Source organism: Pelobates fuscus, chromosome 1 (assembly GCF_036172605.1).
Source record: "Pelobates fuscus isolate aPelFus1 chromosome 1, aPelFus1.pri, whole genome shotgun sequence".
Lineage (NCBI taxonomy): Eukaryota > Metazoa > Chordata > Amphibia > Anura > Pelobatidae > Pelobates > Pelobates fuscus.
The window spans coordinates 77,416,994-77,439,547 of NC_086317.1; the positions used below are offsets into that span (position 1 = coordinate 77,416,994).

General features: G+C 39.8%; 2 protein-coding genes across 2 annotated transcripts; one reads left to right on the forward strand and one right to left on the reverse strand.

Annotated features, from left to right (window-relative positions):
* Positions 1-508: 508 nt before the first annotated feature.
* IFT20 (intraflagellar transport 20) lies at positions 509-9,417 on the forward strand. The gene is made up of 5 exons (XM_063444036.1): positions 509-658; positions 3,620-3,748; positions 7,697-7,782; positions 8,553-8,656; positions 8,966-9,417. The coding sequence occupies exons 2-5, from the start codon at positions 3,622-3,624 to the stop codon at positions 9,045-9,047; spliced, it is 399 nt and encodes a 132-aa protein (XP_063300106.1). The 5' UTR covers positions 509-658; positions 3,620-3,621; the 3' UTR covers positions 9,048-9,417.
* A 3,603-nt stretch (positions 9,418-13,020) lies between these two features.
* TMEM97 (transmembrane protein 97) lies at positions 13,021-22,099 on the reverse strand. Its single transcript, XM_063444047.1, has 3 exons — positions 21,914-22,099; positions 14,804-14,948; positions 13,021-13,854 (listed from the first exon to the last, which is right to left on the reverse strand). Exons 1-3 carry the CDS (start codon positions 22,031-22,033, stop codon positions 13,604-13,606), a joined length of 516 nt encoding a protein of 171 aa, XP_063300117.1. The 5' UTR covers positions 22,034-22,099; the 3' UTR covers positions 13,021-13,603.
* Positions 22,100-22,554: the final 455 nt, after the last annotated feature.

Here is a 22,554-nt window from a genome sequence, read left to right on the forward strand (position 1 = left end):
AAACGTATTTGGGCCTCAGAAGGCACTTTTTTTTAAGCTTGGGGGGTAACTGATATCATTCAGCACATGTCGCTCTGAAAAGTCCTGGTACATCGAACTGGAGAGGGTTTTAGCAGGGGGCCGGTGTTCTCTCTAGTGTTTTCAACTCTACGATCCGCCTGTAGCGTGACAGGGAGCGAATTGCATGACGGGACAGGTAGTCTTCCTGTAACAAGTTCATAGGAATGATTGTTTTCAACTCCCGCCATGCAGTTCGAGAGAGTCCTTTTGTAGGAAATGACACTAAGAAAGACCATTTTAGAGACTCGCCTAGAATAGTGTAGCCGCTTAGCCACGTGATACTGACATAAAACAATATCCACATTCACACACAGAACTTATTATTATTATACTTCAGAACAGTTCTAACAGTAACGTTATAATCGCTATCAGTCAGCTGGACGCGGTAGATGTAACTCAGTGCCAGGCTTCCCACCTATAGCCAGTTACATCTTGACCTTCACTAAAATGGCCGCCGAGCCTTCCACGCGTTAGTCACACCGTTGCCATGGAGCCTAGTGCGCCCGTCAGGAAGTGACGTAGGTAAACAATTCCCAGCTGTCGCCGTGGCAGCCGGAGTTCGCGATACACAGCAGGAGCTGAGCAGCTGTATGATCCGGTAACCGCCTTGTACCTGCCTTGCCATGTACAGCTAGCTCTCTCTCTTCTCCCCCCCTCTCTCCCATCTCTCTCTCTCTCTCTCTTCCCATCTCTCTCTCTCTCTCTTCCCATCTCTCTCTCTCTTCCCATCTCTCTCTCTCTTCCCATCTCTCTCTCTCTCTCTTCCATCTCTCTCTCTCTCTTCCATCTCTCTCTCTCTCTTCCATCTCTCTCTCTCTCTTCCATCTCTCTCTCTCTCTTCCATCTCTCTCTCTCTCTTCCATCTCTCTCTCTCTCTTCCATCTCTCTCTCTCTCTTCCATCTCTCTCTCTCTCTTCCATCTCTCTCTCTCTCTTCCATCTCTCTCTCTCTCTTCCATCTCTCTCTCTCTCTTCCCCTCTCTCTCTCTCTCTTCCCCTCTCTCTCTCTCTCTTCCCCTCTCTCTCTCTCTCTTCCCCTCTCTCTCCCACCCTCTCTTTCCCTCCCTCTCTCTCCCCCCTCTCTCCCACTCTATCTCTCTTCCCATCTCTCTCTCTCTCTTCCCATCTCTCTCTCTCTCTTCCCATCTCTCTCTCTCTCTTCCCATCTCTCTCTCTCTCTTCCCATCTCTCTCTCTCTCTTCCCCTCTCTCTCCCACCCTCTCTTTCCCTCCCTCTCTCTCTCCCCCCTCTCTCCCACTCTATCTCTCTTCCCATCTCTCTCTCTCTTCCCATCTCTCTCTCTCTTCCCATCTCTCTCTCTCTTCCCATCTCTCTCTCTCTTCCCATCTCTCTCTCTCTTCCCATCTCTCTCTTCCCATCTCTCTCTCTCTTCCCATCTCTCTCTCTCTTCCCATCTCTCTCTCTCTTCCCATCTCTCTCTCTCTTCCCATCTCTCTCTCTCTTCCCATCTCTCTCTCTTCCCATCTCTCTCTCTCTTCCCATCTCTCTCTCTCTCTCACTCTCTCTCTTCCCATCTCTCTCTCTCTCTTCCCATCTCTCTCTCTCTCTTCCCATCTCTCTCTCTCTCTCTCTCTCTCTTCCCATCTCTCTCTCTCTCTCTTCCCATCTCTCTCTCTTCCCATCTCTCTCTCTTCCCATCTCTCTCTCTCTTCCCATCTCTCTCTCTCTTCCCATCTCTCTCTCTCTTCCCATCTCTCTCTCTCTTCCCATCTCTCTTCCCATCTCTCTCTTCCCATCTCTCTCTCTCTTCCCATCTCTCTCTCTCTTCCCATCTCTCTCTCTCTTCCCATCTCTCTCTCTCTTCCCATCTCTCTCTCTCTTCCCATCTCTCTCTCTCTTCCCATCTCTCTCTCTCTTCCCATCTCTCTCTCTCTCTCACTCTCTCTCTTCCCATCTCTCTCTCTCTCTTCCCATCTCTCTCTCTCTCTTCCCATCTCTCTCTCTCTCTCTCTCTCTCTTCCCATCTCTCTCTCTCTCTCTTCCCATCTCTCTCTCTTCCCATCTCTCTCTCTTCCCATCTCTCTCTCTCTTCCCCTCTCTCTCCCACCCTCTCTCTCCCTCCCTCTCCCACCTCTCTCTCCCTCCCTGGCACTAGATAGCGCGGGTCTGAAGAGCTTTGATCCCATAAATATGAAAGCAAGCTCAGATATCACTAATCTGTATTTACTTATCTCAGTCTGAAAGCCCTAGATCAGGCCACCAGCTAATATGTGGGGCCCCACTGGATTGTTATGGGTCACAGTTGTTATGGTATTTAACCATATGGTTGCCATACACACACATTGTGTAAGAAAGAAGTAAGTGGTTTCCCCACAGTATCTGTGATTCATGTGCTCTCACTGGGAAATCAGTTAAGGCCCTGTCACTAAAAAAATATATAATTTGTAAGAAATATTCGTGCCGACTGCGTTTTAAATTTATTAAATCTCCCAACGCAATCCAATGATACCGTAAGAGGAAGTAGGGACTATTTTAGTGACAGCTGGGATTCAGGCGTCATCTTGTTTATCATGAGATGTGTTCTATAGAGAGTCTCGCGCAATCTAATCTAATGAGTGTAAGTTGTTTGGCGGCATACATACAAGGATAAGAGTCTTCATGCATCTCAGCAGCTAAATATGCAGAGCTTATGGGAAGATGGTTGGTCATTACCCCAATGTGCCTCTTATAAATGATTAAATTAGATGAGTTTACTGCTTATAATTAATCTGTTTCAAGTATATTTAATACAATAAGAAATGTCATTTGGAAATAATACAACATACCCGTTAGTGGTTTAATATGTGATTTAAAATTTAAAAAAATCACCAACCCCGCAGTCTTACAGTCGCAACTTGGCTTTTTCTAGTCTGAATTTTCCAGCTGGGATTTCAATTTACAACAATGCGCTGTTTCAAGGACCATTCTGGACTCAAAAACAGCTTCATACCTTTTCACACAGGTTTATGAATAGAGAGCTAGTGCTAGGATCACAGTGTCAACTAAACCTCTCAGCCAATCAACGGCGCCCAGTCCGAGGCTTCCTGATTAAAGCCTCAGCCCATTGCCAGAAGGAGCTGGGCAGAGTGGATGGTAGTTGTGTACACATATTTCTATTCGTAAGCGGTGTCTGGGATCACCTGGCACCATAACAACTTAATTGAGAAGACGTGGTTTTGGTATCTGTGGTGTCCCTTATTTACTATGCACTATTGTCTTCAGAGTAAACAGGATGCGGACATTAAATCTGTAGGCCCTCTATATATGCTGTGACCGTTTTGAGAGAATTTTACCTATATGGTGATTTGTCAGTGAATTTACTCTACATTCCATTGAAGCGGTTTTGCCTCAAGTCTAGTATAAAGTCCCCCATGGAGGTATACAGTAAGGCAATCAAATATCACGTCTCAGTTTTTCCTGGTAATTGTTGTTTGTCAAGTTCTGCAGTTTTTTTTTTCTTTTCATCGTGTATTTTACAGTTCTGAACTGGAAACTGGGATTAGTTACTATCTCATAATTGTATGCAACATATACAGCTACTACTTACTTCTCTTCCATAGAAATGGCCAGAGACTCCCTTTCAGAAGCCGGGCTGCACTTTGATGAGCTGAACAAGCTAAGAGTCTTAGATCCCGAGGTTTCTCAGCAAACAACAGAACTAAAAGAAGAATGCAAAGACTTTGTAGACAGTAAGTCAGCGTTTGATTCACTCAGATGCAAAAAAGATAAAACATACTTGGAAAAACAGCTATATGTTATGCTTACCAGGCATATGTAAGGGTGCAACAATAATTTCCTCTGGGGAATGTACGTAGATACTTAGGATCATTACTACCTTGGTCTTTTGATTGATTACCTGCTAATTTGAGAAAACATGAACACTGTAGCAGAAAGTTTTTATCCTTAAGGACTAGGTTTGATACTGATTTCTAAATATATAGAAATTAATTCATAACACACATCTCCATGTTTCAATACATAATCCCAGATGTTTTGTTCATAATGTTTTGTCTTTACATTAGTCTTAAATTATTTACAAGAATAATTTCCAGCATCATAGCTTCAATAAGCCCTTTTTATGTGTCAAAAGAAACATGTGGCTTTGTGAAACAATTGTCCTATCTTCTCGTGCCCTCTTTACCTTGTTTATATACCTATGGTGCAGCACTGCAGATAATGCTGTAACTATATAATTCATTTGGGTTTCCCTCCACCTCCAGCAGTCCTCTTACATGTTATTTGTGAATGCTAGCCTTTCTCCCTGCAAAAATTATACTGATGGTTTTTAATTTTAAAGCAACACACAAGGCATGAACACACCATGTCTCCTCTTTTCACATCTTTCTGATTGTAACTACTCAGGGTACTTACTCAACTAGTTAATCACTGTCATATTATTTACCCCTTTACACTTACCGGTAGCTTGGTTTTGAAATACTATACAGATAATAGTGGGATAGTTATTTGCTGTGAGATGGAGTCACACGCTCACACACGCTCACACATGCCTTAGTTTTCTTCAGAATGTCTTTGTAACAGAGCTCCTGTACTTTGACTGTGTACCTTCATTAGGTTAACTTCCTCGTTGTTAACACGAGTCTCTGGAGTGCTTTAGATCCAGTCGCTGAAGCTGGACTTGGGGGTCTTTGGATATCTCTTTCCTGGATAGTGTTTATAGCTCTCTACAGTGGACATAGCTCCCTGCAGGGGTTTAGCTCTGGAGGCCTTATCTCCTGTAAAGTAGTGATTATAGCTTTTCCCCTATACATTAGTTCAGACTAAATATTTCTTAATGCACACAACGCAGCTATAAAGTCCCTCCTTGGCGCCACTCGGTCTGGGGTCTTATTTACAGTTTTCTCAGCTAACAAGATAGACTCCCTGCTGTGCCCTCACAAATCTTGAAGCAAGATGTACAAAATGTTCCCAGAACCCTCTTTCCTTGATGGCACCCCTACAGCATATTTCAGTTACATAGTTACATAGCTGAAAAGAGACTTGCGGCCATCAAGTTCAGCCTTCCTCACAAATGATTTTGCTGTTGATCCAAAAGAAGGCAATAAACCCAGTCTGAAGCCCTTCCAATTTTGCAACAAACTAGGAAAAAAATTATTCTTGACTCCAAAATAGCAGTCAGATGTCTCCTTGGATCAAGCAGCTATTACCCCACTAATTAGAAATAATATCCCTGTATGTTATGTTTTTGCAAGTATTTATCCAATTGCAGTTTAAACATCTGTATGGACCCTGGTTAAACCGCCTCTTCAGGCAGAGAATTCCATATCCTTATAGTTCTTACTGCAAAATTTTTTTTTCTTTTCCTTAGATGAACTTGATGGACGCAAGTCTCTTTTCAGCTATGTAACTATATATAACTCTCCTTTCTTCCATCCTAAATGTGTGACCTCATGTCCTATATATAGCCCTGTTTATGAATAGATTTCCAGATAAAGGTTTGTACTGGCCCCGAATATATTTGTATAATGTTATCATATCCCCTCTCAGGCGCCGTTTTTCCAAATTAAACAGATATACATTTTTTAACCTTTTTTCGTAACTAAAATGCTCCATTCTTTTTTTTATCAATTTTGTAGCCTGTCTCTGCACTTTTTCTAGTGCCATGATATCTTTCTTTAGAACAGGTGCCCAAAATTGCCCAGCATATTCAAGGTGTGGTCATACCAGGGATTTATAAAGAGGCAAAATTATATTTTCATCCCGAGAATTTATGCCCCTATTTGTACATGACAAAACCTTACTGGCCTTAGCAACTGCATATTGACATTGCATATTGCTGTTTAATTTGTTTTCTATAACAATTCCCAAATCCTTCTCGTCTGTGGTTATCCCTAATTCACTACCATATGTCCCTGAATAGATGGTCTCTAGGCGCCCTCGCTGTCCAAATAGCTCTCTGACCAGAGAATCTGTGCCCCAATTGTTAAAGTTTTACTGGGTCGCAGCCATTCTCCGATCCAGCGCAGAGTTCCAGGCTTGCAGCTGGTTATTCCAACTCTCATAAAATTCTGGGGAAAGGGAGTGCTCCCAACTCCTTGGTGTCCTCTGATGCCTCATTGCCTATTGGTCAGTGGACCAACCAGTACCCATTCAAAGGTTCACTGGATCGTGGCACAGCTCTGTTCCATTGAACAGTTCCACAGCATTTCAGGGTATGTCCCGGCCCTCAGTTCCGGCTGGGAGGCAGAATAAGCATCTAGGTGGTCTCTATACTCCCTTCCCATAGTGACAATGGCCCTTTTTTTATTTTGTTCATGTTGGAATGGGTTTTCATGACAGTCTTTCTGCATACCTTCCAATCACAATGACATTTGGAAATGGAGGCATGGTTAATGGATTAAGTTATTCTGCAGAAAACAGCAAAAGTGTTTTTTGTTTTTTTTAGGAATACTAGAGAGATTCAAGCAGGGAGAAAATCAAGCATGAATATGAGGCCAAAACCCTATCACTTAAGTTGCGCTTTTAATGTCCGTTTAAGTAACATTTAACATCTTGTCTCGTGACATCTTGTCTCATACTGTACATCGGAGGATGTGTAATCTACATGTGGGTCTTGCTATTTCAAGGAGGATGGAGATAGAATGTTTGTGATCTTTTTATAGAAACATAGAAACATAGAAACATAGAATGTGACGGCAGATAAGAACCATTCGGCCCATCTAGTCTGCCCAATTTTCTAAATACTTGCATTAGTCCCTGGCCTTATCTTATAGTTAGGATAGATAGCCTTATGCCTATCCCACGCATGCTTAAACTCCTTTACTGTGTTAACCTCTACCACTATTTGCTTGTACTGCTTGCTTATTTGCTTGTACTGCTGCTAGCAGTGTTTGTCAACCTAGTAAACAGACCTGTAAATATCGCAGGAAAATAAAATCAATATTTCCACATTAGCAGAACTATAATAAGAATGGAATGCACATAGAACATCAATATATATCATTATTGCTATATTTCCAATAATACACAGGGCTCTACAGGCAATGACCAATATAGTACGCTAAATAGAGAAACAGACTGTGGGAATGTAATCACTATGTGGGGAGTTAATCACATTTCCTTTTATACAAAATATGAAACGTGTAGCACATAGTTAAACCATTTATTTTCCATATGACACCTTTCTGACACTAATGCTATAGTGTCATAGTCACCATTTAGGTGACCGCCCCCACTGCCAGGGTTGGAAAGGTGATTTTACTTACCTATTCTAGTTTTTTTTAGCTTAAGAGATAAAACTGGAGGGACATAGCACAAAGAACACTTCATTGACTTGAACTATAGAGTCCTTTTAACCCCTTAAGGACACATGACATGTCTGACATGTCATGATTCCCTTTTATTCCAGAAGTTTGGTCCTTAAGGGGTTAAATGTTATTGTAATTTCACATGTGGTCATTTTAATGCACTAATAGCAATGTTATAGCATTGTACAGAATGTTACGCATGTGCAAACGTTTGTTTGTTTTTTATACTACTACAAAACGTTTGAAAAAGCTCCCCCGTCAGTAACTTTTACCATAGAACAGGTAGGCAACATAGACAGCTATCTATCTTAACCTGTGGTAAGACTTCCTATTTTTGCTGAGATTCTTACACACAATTTCACTTTCTTTCAGAAATAGGTCAGTTTCAGAAGATAGTGGGTGGATTAATCAATCTTGTCGACCAGCTGGCTAAAGAAACAGAGAACGAAAAAATGAAGGTAAGCATTACCAACACTTTTCATAAGGCTAGGAATATAGATATAAGAACTGTTTAGTTGGCACTGAGTTGCATGGCATTCTCTGGTGAATTGCAAGATTTAGTCTAAAGTAGCCAAGTTTGAAAATAGTTTCCATTCGACAAAGATTTTATTTTTTTTTTTCTCTCTTGCTCACCTGTTTGGTCAGTTACCCCATTTAAAATTCTGATAGTTAAAGGGACACTCCAGGCACCCAGACCACTTCTGAATGCTTTCCTATGGACGCTGGCGTCTTCTCACTGTGAAAATCACAGTGAGAAGCGTGGAAGCGCCTCTAGCGGCTGTCAATGAGACCGCCACTAGAGGCTGGATTAACCCTAAAGTAAACATAGCAGTTTCTCTGAAACTGCTATGTTTACTGTAGGCAGGGTTAATCCTAGTTGGACCTGGCACCCAGACCACTTCATTGAGCTGAAGTGGTCTCGGTGCCTATAGTGGTCCTTTAATGCTTCGGCAGTTTGATATATTTATTAGGTTGATTAAGTTTAACCTTCTATTTTAATAGCCAGTGTTTTAAATTGTATTTACTTAATGCTTCACTTTATATATTTTTATGTGATAGCAAATATTAGGCCAAAATAGCCAAATTAAAGATTTTATTTCCTCCAGTTTTTCGTAGTTTGGCTATTTTGATCAAAAATGTACCGGTCCCCTTATCAATTCCTGACATGTATAAAATAGATTTTCTAGAGATATATGATAATTTGTATTTTTATTTTTTTTTTAATTAGGCCATTGGTGCCCGCAATTTACTGAGATCGATAGCAAAACAGAGGGAAGCCCAGCAACAGCAGCTCTATGCTTTAATAGCGGAAAAGAAGATGCAACTGGAAAGGTATGTTTATAAATGGACTAAATATACACTATAGTCACCAGAACCACTCCAACGTACTGTCCCTGCAGGCCTTTTAATGTAAACACTGCATTTTCAGAGATAATCAGTGTGAGACATCAGCTGCCAAGTAGTGGTTAGCTTCCATAGAAAATAATGGCATCTGTCTTTCAGGAGCAGCAGCTAGTAACTCCCTGTCGGTATGTGATGCTTCTTGCTAACAGTAGCAACAGGCACCGCAACAACATAGACAAACCCTCTGTTTAAATGCTGCGCATATTTATTAACTGTTTTCTGTTCCATTTCCCTCAGATATCGAATAGAATATGACGCTCTGTGTAAAGTGGAAGCCGAGCAAAATGAATTCATTGACAAATTCATTCTTCAGAAATAACGTTGGCATCGACAATTCCATAGCTGACTGATTTTATACGGTGTTTGTTTCTTTCTTTTTAAACATTTCATTCCATTTTCAACTGGATCTTACAGCAGACATTTATATTGTAAGTCCACTAAAGCCACGTTTTGTGCGGTTGAAACAGAGCTAGTTTAGATTGTGACATATTTTTCAGCTTGATTGTACAAATCTTCTTGGGCTGGAACCAAATCCAATTGTTTACAGTCATTTTTACAATGCCAGCCTTAATATCCCACCTACGTAAGTGCAGGTGGCCTTGCTGATTCTTTTTCTCATGTAAATGTAAATCGTTTTCACTTAAATAATATTTGTTTGCTTTCTTTATTTTTTTTCTTCAAATTTTCATTGCTAACAGATACAAAAGAAAGAATGGATTTCATTTATAAAACATTTGGATATAACTTGTGTGTATTTATAGATAGATTTATCTATCTAGATATATGTGTATATCTATCTATCTGGAAGATAGATCTATATATATTATTATGTTATAATATGTGTATATAAAATCTAGATATACTGCAAGAAAAGCCCCCTCAAATGGTCTTTGTAAATACTATTTCTGCTTTCATTTTCAATGATATACTCCCATAAGTCGTGTCGACGTTTCAGTCTTACTCCGGACTTTTTTCAAGACAAAAGTAACATTTAAATAGGGACAGTGATCGTAAATAGAAGGGATTGTGATGAAAAACTAAACTGCATGACTTGTTAAATGACTTAAATACAAGTCCATCCCACATTCACACAAAAAGCAAACCTAAATACCTACTTAATTATCACTTGTATTTATTTTCACTATCCCTATTTAAATGTTACTTTTCTTTTTTTTTTTTTATTATTTGAAAGATCACAGGCAAAGGGTTTATTCACCAAGGAACTGATCTGATCAGAAGTATTTCCCAATAATATATTTATTGAAGCTCATTATTTAATGCACTAAAGTTAGTTATCAATGAAAAACATAAGTTGCAGTGTGAAGGAAAGCATACTGCAAGGCAGTGTTTACATAATATTATTATAAGTTTACCTTGTTTTTAGTAGACTGGTACTACTTTTAATCTTAATAGTGCAGCAATACAGTGAATTCTGAGAGACCTATTCCTACTTTCTCTGGAGGAGGTTGTAGTTGATCACCTCTACTTTAAACAATGTTCAGCAATTTTAATGTACAATTTTAGAAGTGGTTAAAATAAATTTATTTCATACATTTGTCCAATAATTTACAATTGCTTTTGGCAACCAGTATTAATAATTTCTGGGTGTTTTTCACACGCCCACTAATAAGTACGCACATGGACGCTTTGTATGACTGACCTTATTACATTTGTGCATTTTCTAGTGATAAATTGGTAGAAGCTGTTTATGCAAATCTGATTGTACAAATGTACCAAAAAGGGGTTTATTTGTTTAAGTTCTGACTTGTTATGAGTTACTAGAACAAAAAGAAAACAGGACTTGTGATCCCTGATTTAAAATGAATTGTCTTATCTAATTAGTAAAAGCAAAGAATGCATTAACTCTCCTTGCTTAACCCCTTAAGGACACATGACATATTCCAGAAGTTTGGTCCTTAAGGGGTTAAAGTAAATGTTAAAATATGCTGCCTTATGGGACCTACATATGGAGGAGCTGCACAGCCTCACATTTCAGGGCGGTATGATGCTCTGAAATGTACTGTTATGCACCATCTAACGGTATATATCCTAAGGTAGATTATAAAGAAATAGTCTCCCACAGACACTATAAAAGATCATGTTTTTTTAACTCTCCCAGAAGGCCAAGCTGACTATGCAAATGACTCACCCGTTCAGGATTCCAATTTACATTTCTATGTAATCCTTTCAAACGGGCACATATATTTAAAAACACGGCTTTTTAGATTACTGTTTCTGTTACTACATTGCTCTTTAAACTCTAAGGTACCATCACAGACCAGATTTACACAGACATTATATCTGTGCACCTCTCCTCATTCTTCTCGTGTTTCTTTACCTTCATTGCTTGTAGATTCTGAGCTTTTTTGCTATGAGTAATCTTTACTTCTTGTATCGGTCAACATTTTTGTCTTTGAATAATTTGCTTTTATAGATCTCAACTGCATTATTGTAAAGCACCGCAGAACAATTTGGTACTTTATAAATGATTGGCCACTGTGTAAAGGGAGCCAGCAGATACAGGTTTGTTCCCTAAACTAGTAAATTCAAATTAGTCTAATTTTGGCCATTGTTGCCACATTGCAGTAATTCTGCTTTCTTGCTTGGAGAAACATGTATACCTATAATGGTACAGTTATACTTTTAAGAGCTAGTGCATAAATATATTAAACATCATGACACAAGTCTGTCTCTCTCTGTCTGCATCTCCTGCTATTTATTCAGTTCCTTCGCTGATAATGATAAACTTGCAGAAGAACTAGGGATACTTAATTGTGCAGTTTCTGTCCCCTGAACATTTCTCATGCCATATCATAATTGGGATAGGTTTAAGTTAAAATGGCAGCAGTGTAACTGTCACTTGTAAGTCCTAGTGCTGCTCAGCATGGTGACAGTCAGACCGGAAAAGACAGCGATTGAGGTACGGACAATGTCCGTAATGGACAGATCATTATAGTATACATATAAATATATATGTAGTATACACTAATAATCAGATTGTTCTGATTTCTTAGATGGTCATTGAACCTTTAGGTGTTAAATATATTTTCAAGGTTAATCACCTGTGGGGATTTCAATTACATTTCATAATGTAGGCCAAACTGTGACCGCTTCCAATTTGGCTACTTTGTACTTCATTCTCAGTGAATAATCCTGCATGCTTTTCCTGGTTTACTCTATAATTTTGTTATTGATATGAGTTAAGTATTTAACGTTTTATTTTGTTGTTGATTATCTTTACCAGACCACATGCACAGACGTAATGTCACAGTGCATGGTTAGACATTATACTGTTGGGAAGCTTGCAGTGAGGTCATAACACCAGAATTAAGTTTAATCCATTTTTTGTTTGGCCAGATTATATAATTGTTGTATGCATGTAATATTACAATTTTATATATAAAAACGTTCATCAAAAAGTATAAAATGTCTTGCTTTTATTTTTACCAGACCTGGGACTTCATATTTGCTATGGGATGATTTTTAAAGTGACACTTGAGGCACGACCTGTTGGGTGCAATGTGTTGTTTAGACTCCTAGAGTTCTCAAGCTCCTGATCCACAGGACATTTTTGCCCTCCCCCTAATCACTTTAATGTGGCCTGTGCCCACTCTTCCTAGTTTGACCAGGAAAGTCTCAGAATACAGATATATAGGAGTCCTGGGTGCCTTTCTATATCCTGTTTTCAATGGACACTATAGGCACCCAGACCAATTCATCATTAAAGTGGGGTGTGTGCAGTGTCCCTGTCCCTCTTACTCCTGCAATGTAAATCATTTCAGATTTAGGAGGCGCAGTTTACAGCCACTAGAGATGCTTCCAGGATTTTAATCAGACTTTAGGTCGCCTAACTGACACTGGATGTCCTCACGCTCTGCGTAAGGACATCCAGCGTCAGTTAAGTCCCCATAGGAAGAAAGGTACATTTGAGGTGACAGAGCCACTTTAACTATAACTTCATATGTTTCTTTTTAAATCGAAAATGTATCACTCTGCTATTCTTTTGAAAAATGCGAAAATTCAAACACTTTAGTATAGGAGAATATATATTTTTTTCTATTTAATATGTATACATTTTATACCAATTCTGTGGAAAGATATAATTACCAAGATTTTATTTCTTAATTAAGATGTTCATTCCTGTTATAGTGTGTGTGTTTGTGTATATATATATTTGTGCATTATGCTAGCATAACTAATTACTCTTAGTTCGTATTTCCTGTCAGAAAACTTAATATATCGATATCAGGATCCTTCCTTTTAAGTAGAAGAAAATGTGTGAATATCAAGAATTTAAAATATAAAACTTTATTTCAATGATTTAAAAAAAAAAAAAAAAAACTTGGGCTTTGAAAGTTTTAAACATTTCCATTAAACAGATTGGTACAGTAAAATAAGTATGTAAAGCAACTATTACAAACACACCAGTAGACATCAAAGGGGGAAAAAAAAAAAAGAGTCTGTTCACAATGTAATTATAAAACCAATTCTGCCCAGAATAAGCACCCAGAAAGGAAGGGGTAGTACCCATTTATATGTTGAACACTGTCATTAATTTTTCATATTCTTAAAAAGAAAAAGGTTACGGTCCATTTAAAATATGGGAAGATTAAAATTGTCATTCATTTATTATGACTGAAACCAAAGGTATTGTAGTTTTGGCAATTAAAGGGATTATGTTAAGGACAATGAGGTGACCAGTACCCCCCCGCCAACCCCTCTGGTCTCTAACTCAAACTAGCATCCACAATTCAAAACAGAACATATAGGAAAGTCCTTTATGCCCAGATTATTGTCCACAGCTGTAAATGATGTGAACGGAATGTGTTGTGTGTTCTGTAGTAACCACAGACCAGTCGCTTTCACATAAACCTTCTACCTTCTTTTCCGTTTTTCTTCCTGTTTATAACGTGGACTAAATAACATGGTGAGCAAAATGAGCAAGGGTATGACTAGGTATGGTGCATAAATTGAGACCAAAGTCAGCCGCTCTTTCTGGTTGGGAGGATCCACACCATTGTATTTTTGAAATTCTCCGAAGAGAACATGTGCAATAATAGCAATGACTGTGGTGGCAACGTGAGCCGAATAGACAATGGCTGGAATTCTTATCCATTTGCAGCCACCTGGAAAGCAAGAATACAAAACATTATTAATTTTATCCTTGATACCCATCAGGATCTAAAAAACAAACAAAAAAAAAAAAAAAACGCTAAATAACTGCAGTTTAAAGGGTTACTCCAAGCATCATAAGCACTTTGTTGATTTGAAGTAGTCATGGTGCCTGAATTTTGTAGAAGTAGCTTTTCATACTGAAACAATGCACTTAAGGAGTTTAACCCCTTTTCGAGCAAAGTTGTAACTCCATCTCAGTTACCATCATAGGGTTGTCATTAGCCAGATCATTTAAATTCTGTAAACATTTTTATGTACAGTGTGCCATTTATTGGAGAGAGGTCAGCTGACGTTCTCAGCCAATGAATAGCAACTGGATCAGGATCTGACTTTTACAGCTCTGCAGCACCCGGAAGCATATCATCCGAAATGCTAGTTGTCTCTGAGCCAGATGGGGACCTAGGCTGCCCATTACTAGAGGGCCAGGGTACTCCTGGCATGTTAACCACTACAGCAGACTGCTTGGAGTAACCCTTTAAATTTACTAACATTTTTGTCTGTCTAGCAGAGTACTGAGTTTTATTGGCTGTAATGTGCAAATGAAGATATAGTAATTAGAGCAGACTAGTTCACATTACAAGTTTAAATCTCAATTTGGGGGTAGGGGCATCTTAGCTTTATTTGCATATTTAATTCATGAGTAACACTCATTACATACTAACATAAGCTATTGGCTCCAAAAAATAAAAAAATCGTATAAATATGTGGATAGTTAAAGGGACACTCGAGATCCCTAAAACACATTAGCTTACTGAAATGCTTTGAGTGTGTAAAAGAGAGTCGGTCCACTTTTTTCATTTTACAGAAAAGAGAGTTTTCAGTGGGGGTATATGTAATGAACAGTGATTTTTGTTTGTTTGTTTTTTTACATTTGGCAGTGGTGTCCCTTTAAAAACTTACCTTTGTAAAAAGCATATGCTGCTACAGGGAAGAAAGGAAGTTGTACGAGAGCTTCACAGTACACAAAGCTCAAAAACCAAGCAGGTGGGTTCATCATCATATGGTCTTTAAAACTGACAACGTACCATTTCATCAAATCCAATACCTAGGGGAGAAATCAAAGGAAAAAAGTATTAATGACAATGTAAAATGTAGATGTGACTTTACTCGCCTTTTAACTGTTATTCTAAAACATCTCACAAGTCTACTACAACATTTCATTAGGATAAAATTAAACTACATTAGATCTGGTTGGTCTGCAGAGGAAGGATTTCCATTACCCATTTGAATCAATGGTTCTACTTCCAAAAAGGATTTTCCACTACATGTTGGAATATTGCTCTAAAGATTTGCTTTGATTCGATTAGTTATGTTGGGCAAAGATTTCAGACTCACAGCTAGCATTCCAGTTGAGAGTTGTCCAATGGGGTTGGGATTGGGGTCTGGGCTTTGTGAAGGCCAAAGAAGCCCTTGAATAGATTTTGCCAAACCACCTTTGCATGGCACTGACTGACATGCTGAAACAGGAAATGGCTTTTCTCAAAGTGATACCATGAAGTCTGAAGAGCAAAAAAGTCTGGAATACCACTGAAGATGTCTCTTCACTACTAAACTAAGGTTCACAGCCCGAACCAGAGACCTTTGTTCTTCCACATCTTACAGATGGTACTATGCGGGAGGATTGTCTCATCAGAAAATATTGCATTACCAATGGCCCACAAACTAGAAGATGAGTGCAAGACATTGATCATAGAATTGCAATGCGGTTTCCAGAGGTAGTTGGAAACTTGGTATTCTGTGTGGTCAGATGAGCCACATTTATTTTTGCACCTATTTGCTTTTGGTACTTTGCATAATTTTGTAAGCTTGTGTGGTTTTTGCTCCTAGATTAGTTAGCCTTGAGGATTGCGTTGGGACTACCGCTATACAATGTACGGTCATACATAGGATGTAAAGTTTCAGATATGGTTAACTGTGGCAATACGTGCTTGGGTGTTGTAATAATATATCAAATTTGACTACTGTCAATTTTGGAAAACTGTCAAAAAATTACACATACTGTTTTACTGGCCAAGTCTCTCTTTGGAATGTTGCAAATTATGCTAAAAGGTGACGGGCCCATGATAAAGATTACAGGCTACTCTGCTCTGTGATTCAGCAAGTCCCTATCTAAGCATGAACTTTGAATTAAAGATTATTATCTACACCTTATCACACAAATAACCTTACTGAGCGTGCATTGTGGCTCACAGTAATTGTACAATATGAAAAATCTCTACAATGGTGCCATTACAGACACTTCTAACAGAACTTCTTTACAGAACATGAAAATGTTCTCTAGAAAAGCTCTTTTTCTAAAAACACAAACCGATTGCATAAATATAAGGCTTAAATTGGGAAAGTAGTTGGTTTCCCAAATTCATCTATTTGACCTAAATTTTTGTTTAGCGAACAAACCCCGGAGCGTTTTGAACAGGAAAGCAGACTCCCTGAATATGTGAAACAAGGAAAACCGGAAAAGCTAGTCATATTTTGTGAGAGCAAAGGCTTTGTACATAAGTCAACAGTAGACTATTTGAAGAGCGATAACGGACAGAGGGAGCAATAACCCAGGTCAAACATCGACCTATGTTCACTGCGCCAGCTTTCAGACTGCAATATCCACCCCACCCACAACCCTCCAAATATTGGTTAAAGACCATTATATCTAATTCAGGTCACATCTCAGCCTCAGACATTTTGTGTATCGCCAAATGATGACTAGGTATTAATTGGCTTGCTAGCAAGGCATAACTGTATCCTAATAGCTTAGTTTAGTAAAACTATGAATATTCTGCTCAGGTAGTTTCATTCATGTTTTTCAACCGGTGTTACCAATCAAAATTACACTAGGGAGACCAGGATTAGGTGAGAGATGTCAGTCACTTCCTGATTTCTGCAGACATCTTAGTATTTGCAAATACTTTAATGCATTATTCCCATAACGCATCAATGGGACACTGTACTACTCAACTCCTTTCTTGCATTATTATTATTGGCATTTACATAGCGCCAACTAATTCTACAGTGCTTTACAATATTATGAAAGGGGGGGGGGGGGGGATTTACAATAAATAAGACAATTATACAGTGACACAGGAACAATAGGTAGATGAGGGCCCTGCTCAAACAAGCTTACAGTCTAGAGGAGGTGGGGTACAAATACATAACAGGGCAGTAAGGGTGACAGCCACCAAACAAGGTGGAAATGTAGCAGAACTGGAGGCAAGTGTGAAGTGTGGCTCTTTAGGAGAGCAAGATATGGATAGATAGATAAGTTACTCTGGGAGTCCATAAACATTTCTAAACAGATGTGTTTTGAGGGATCTCTTAAACAATTAAAGACTAGGGGAGAGTCTGATGGGGGTAGGTAGGCCGTTCCAAAGGAAGGGAGCCGCATGCGAGAAGTCCTGCAAGCACGAGTTGGCAGTAAGGGTGCGAGCAGCAGACAGAAGAAGGTCACTGGCAGAGCGAAGAGACTGAGAAGGGGCATATCTATGAATCAGGGAAGAAATGTTAGAGTTGGTTAGAGCTTTATAGGTAAGGGGTGGTATTTTAAATTGACACCTATGTGATACAGGAAGTCAAGGATCGACACAGGGGCGAGGTATGTGAGGAACGACGAGTGAGAAAGATCAGCCTGGCAGCAACATTCATTACCGATTGTAGCGGGGCAGTTTGGCTTTTGGGGAGACCAACTAGGAGAGGATAATCAGTAATACCAGAGCATGAACAAGCTCCTTGGCAATAAAATATGACTGTGGCTTTTATTTTTTATTTTAAAAGCATAGTACAGTAACATTCCAATGTCTTAAATTATGTGACAACTATTGACACGAAAGAAGACATTTGTTGGGAAAAATGTTTTTAAATTCTTTGAAAATTGATGGAAAAGGAATAAAATAGATTAGGCAAACAAATACTCAAATTTCATTATTTTAAGTATAAAACTCTTGAAACCGGTGTCAAGTTTTTGTCAAAGACATGAAAACAGTCATTGGAAATATGCACCGAACATTCCATCTATGCTGTGCGGGACAAGGTACCACCTCCATCAAATGGGGTGACACAGGTTTATGACAACTGTAAACCAGTAGGTATTTAAGGGAAAACCATCAGATAAATAATGGAAGATTTGTTTGGACATAGAGAAAGTGTAAAATTCTAAAAGATGCCAACAGGAGCCGGTTCTTACCCTCTCAACCAAAACAGCCGTAAAATCTAGAATCCCACTATCGTTAACACCACTAACCCTAACCTAGGATGCCCAACGTGAGGAACCCCACTGTCACAAACCTCACTAGCCTAATCTAAGATTCAACTAGCAACATTTGGCATGCCAGATATTTTGGACTACATCTCCCCCAATGCTTTGCAAACATTATGGCTGTAAAAGCATCATGGGAGATAAAGTCCCCAACATCTGGAGTGCCGAAGGTTGCCTACCCATGCCTTAGGGTCTCACTGCCTCATCTCATTCATAGTGGCTACCAACAACTAATCATTTTAAAGACAAGACTGGGCAGCCACTATGATTGAAATACATTAAAATATAATGTATCTATTCATTTTTGTGTGTGATATGATTAGGGCACTGTACTGAGGTGGACAAACATTGCTTTCCTACCCATACGTTTTTGTTGATGCTACACCTTCTCATACACATTGCGCCCCCCGCTTCAAGTTTTCAGAATTGCTCTCAATATAGACTTTCCTAACCCTATTCCTCTTGCAGTAATGCGGTGTAATTTCAGAAGAAATAATAAACAACTCTGCAGCATATGTGCAGATTATAATGTGATAAGGTTTTATTATCACATAAAGATATTTATAAATATTCATGATTTCATAATGTTATACATTGTAAGGTATCACATGGTGTGTTAGACAGAGCCATATACATACTGTAGTATAGGGATGTTGGTATATACTCTCCCTCTCATACTGTAGTGGTGGGATTTTGGTATATACTCTCCCTCTCATATTGTAGTGGTGGGATGTTGGTATATACTCTCCCTTCTCATACTGTAGTAGTGGGATGTTGGTATATACTCTCCCCTCTCATACTGTAGTAGTGGGATGTTGGTATATACTCTCCCCTCTCATACTGTAGTAGTGGGACGTTGGTATATACTCTCCCTCTCATACTGTAGTGGTGGGATGTTGGTATATACTCTCCCCTCTCATACTGTAGTGGTGGGATGTTGGTATATACTCTCCCTCTCATACTGTAGTAGTGGGATGTTGGTATATACTCTCCCTCTCATACTGTAGTGGTGGGATGTTGGTATATACTCTCCCTCTCATACTGTAGTGGGATGTTGGTATATACTCTCCCCTCTCATACTGTAGTGGTGGGATGTTGGTATATACTCTCCCCTCTCATACTGTAGTGGTGGGATGTTGGTATATGCTCTCCCTCTCATACTGTAGTAGTGGGATGTTGGTATATACTCTCCCCTCATACTGTAGTAGTGGGATGTTGGTATATACTCTCCCTCTCATACTGTAGTAGTGGGATGTTGATATATACTCTCCCTCTCATACTGTAGTAGTGGGATGTTGATATATACTCTCCCTCTCATACTGTAGTAGTGGGATGTTGATATATACTCTCCCTCTCATATTGTAGTGGTGGGATTTTGGTATATACTCTCCCCTCTCATATTGTAGTGGTGGGATGTTGGTATATACTCTCCCCTCTCATACTGTAGTGGTGGGATGTTGGTATATACTCTCCCCTCTCATACTGTAGTAGTGGGATGTTGGTATATACTCTCCCCTCTCATACTGTAGTGGTGGGATGTTGGTATATACTCTCCCCTCTCATACTGTAGTGGTGGGATGTTGGTATATACTCTCCCCTCTCATACTGTAGTGGTGGGATGTTGGTATATACTCTCCCTCTCATACTGTAGTGGGATGTTGGTATATACTCTCCCTCTCATACTGTAGTAGTGGGATGTTGATATATACTCTCCCTCTCATACTGTAGTAGTGGGATGTTGATATATACTCTCCCTCTCATACTGTAGTAGTGGGATGTTGATATATACTCTCCCTCTCATATTGTAGTGGTGGGATTTTGGTATATACTCTCCCCTCTCATATTGTAGTGGTGGGATGTTGGTATATACTCTCCCTTCTCATACTGTAGTAGTGGGATGTTGGTATATACTCTCCCCTCTCATACTGTAGTAGTGGGATGTTGGTATATACTCTCCCCTCTCATACTGTAGTAGTGGGACGTTGGTATATACTCTCCCTCTCATACTGTAGTAGTGGGATGTTGGTATATACTCTCCCTCTCATACTGTAGTGGTGGGATGTTGGTATATACTCTCCCTCTCATACTGTAGTGGTCGGATGTTGGTATATACTCTCCCTCTCATACTGTAGTAGTGGGATGTTGGTATATACTCTCCCTCTCATACTGTAGTGGTGGGATGTTGGTATATACTCTCCCTCTCATACTGTAGTAGTGGGATGTTGGTATATACTCTCCCTCTCATACTGTAGTAGTGGGATGTTGGTATATACTCTCCCTCTCATACTGTAGTAGTGGGATGTTGGTATATACTCTCCCTCTCATACTGTATTAGTGGGATGTTGGTATATACTCTCCCCTCTCATACTGTAGTGGTGGGATGTTGGTATATACTCTCCCCTCTCATACTGTAGTGGTGGGATGTTGGTATATACTCTCCCCTCTCATACTGTAGTAGTGGGATGTTGGTATATACTCTCCCCTCTCATACTGTAGTGGTGGGATGTTGGTATATACTCTCCCCTCTCATACTGTAGTGGTGGGATGTTGGTATATACTCTCCCCTCTCATACTGTAGTGGTGGGATGTTGGTATATACTCTCCCCTCTCATACTGTAGTGGTGGGATGTTGGTATATACTCTCCCTCTCATACTGTAGTGGGATGTTGGTATATAATCTCCCTCTCATACTGTAGTGGTGGGATGTTGGTATATACTCTCCCTCTCATACTGTAGCAGTGGGATGTTGGTATATACTCCCCCCTCTCATACTGTAGTAGTGGGATGTTGGTATATACTCTCCCTCTCATACTGTAGTGGTGGGATGTTGGTATATACTCTCCCTCTCATACTGTAGCAGTGGGATGTTGGTATATACTCCCCCCTCTCATACTGTAGTGGTGGGATGTTGGTATATACTCTCCCCTCTCATACTGTAGCAGTGGGATGTTGGTATATACTCTCCCCTCTCATACTGTAGCAGTGGGATGTTGGTATATACTCTCCCTCTCATACTGTAGTGGTGGGATGTTGGTATATACTCTCCCCTCTCATACTGTAGTAGTGGGATGTTGGTATATACTCTCCCTCTCATACTGTAGTGGTGGGATGTTGGTATATACTCTCCCCTCTCATACTGTAGTAGTGGGATGTTGGTATATACTCCCCCCTCTCATACTGTAGTGGTGGGATGTTGGTATATACTCTCCCCTCTCATACTGTAGTAGTGGGATGTTGGTATATACTCTCCCTCTCATACTGTAGTGGTGGGATGTTGGTATATACTCTCCCCTCTCATACTGTAGTGGTGGGATGTTGGTATATACTCCCCCCTCTCATACTGTAGTGGTGGGATGTTGGTATATACTCTCCCCTCTCATACTGTAGTGGTGGGATGTTGGTATATACTCTCCCCTCTCATACTGTAGTAGTGGGATGTTGGTATATACTCTCCCCTCTCATACTGTAGTAGTGGGATGTTGGTATATACTCTCCCCTCTCATACTGTAGTAGTGGGATGTTGGTATATACTCTCCCTCTCATACTGTAGTGGTGGGATGTTGGTATATACTCTCCCCTCTCATACTGTAGCAGTGGGATTTTGGTATATACTCCCCCCCTCTCATACTGTAGTGGTGGGATGTTGGTATATACTCTCCCCTCTCATACTGTAGTGGTGGGATGTTGGTATATACTCTCCCCTCTCATACTGTAGTGGTGGGATGTCTTTGCGGTAAGTGTGCCTGGCAGTGAGGGGTACTTACCTCCTGTGGGTACCAGCTGGAAGGCAGGATTGGCTGCAGATCCACCAGCAGTGTTATTGGGATGTGGGAGAAGAAGTAGAAGAAGAAGATCCATTCCAGCAGGCGGACGAGGGAAGCCATGTCTGCGAGGAGCTCACACACAGGAGTGAGAACAAACCGAAGGATTGGGCACTATAGGTAACGGTCACACCCACAGCTAGGGCGGTCTGGTGTCACGTGACAAGCACGAGTCCTCGGCAGCCATCTTTGAAGTGGGCAAGCAGTTTCCTGTGTGCGTGTGTTACAATCATTATGGAGGAGTATAAATAATGTAGTGTTCTTGTACGTATATATTTTTTAATAGTTTTTTTTTTCTTTTTTACCAGGGTACATTGTTGCCAAACAGAATGCAAACGCAGTCTATCCAGGGGAGGATTTTTGGTATTTTTTTTTTTAAATATATCATTATTGGTCAATGTTCATTCTTAAAGTGCCTCAGTGTTTCTCATCATCACTGTAAAAAGACTAATAAATAATGTTATTTAGTAGATATACCCACAATGAATAAATACATACATTTATTAATTTATGCACGCAATCATTGGGGGTATATCTAAAAAGAGCTTGTAAAAGCTGCAGTTCTTCTGAATGCAGGCTTTGCA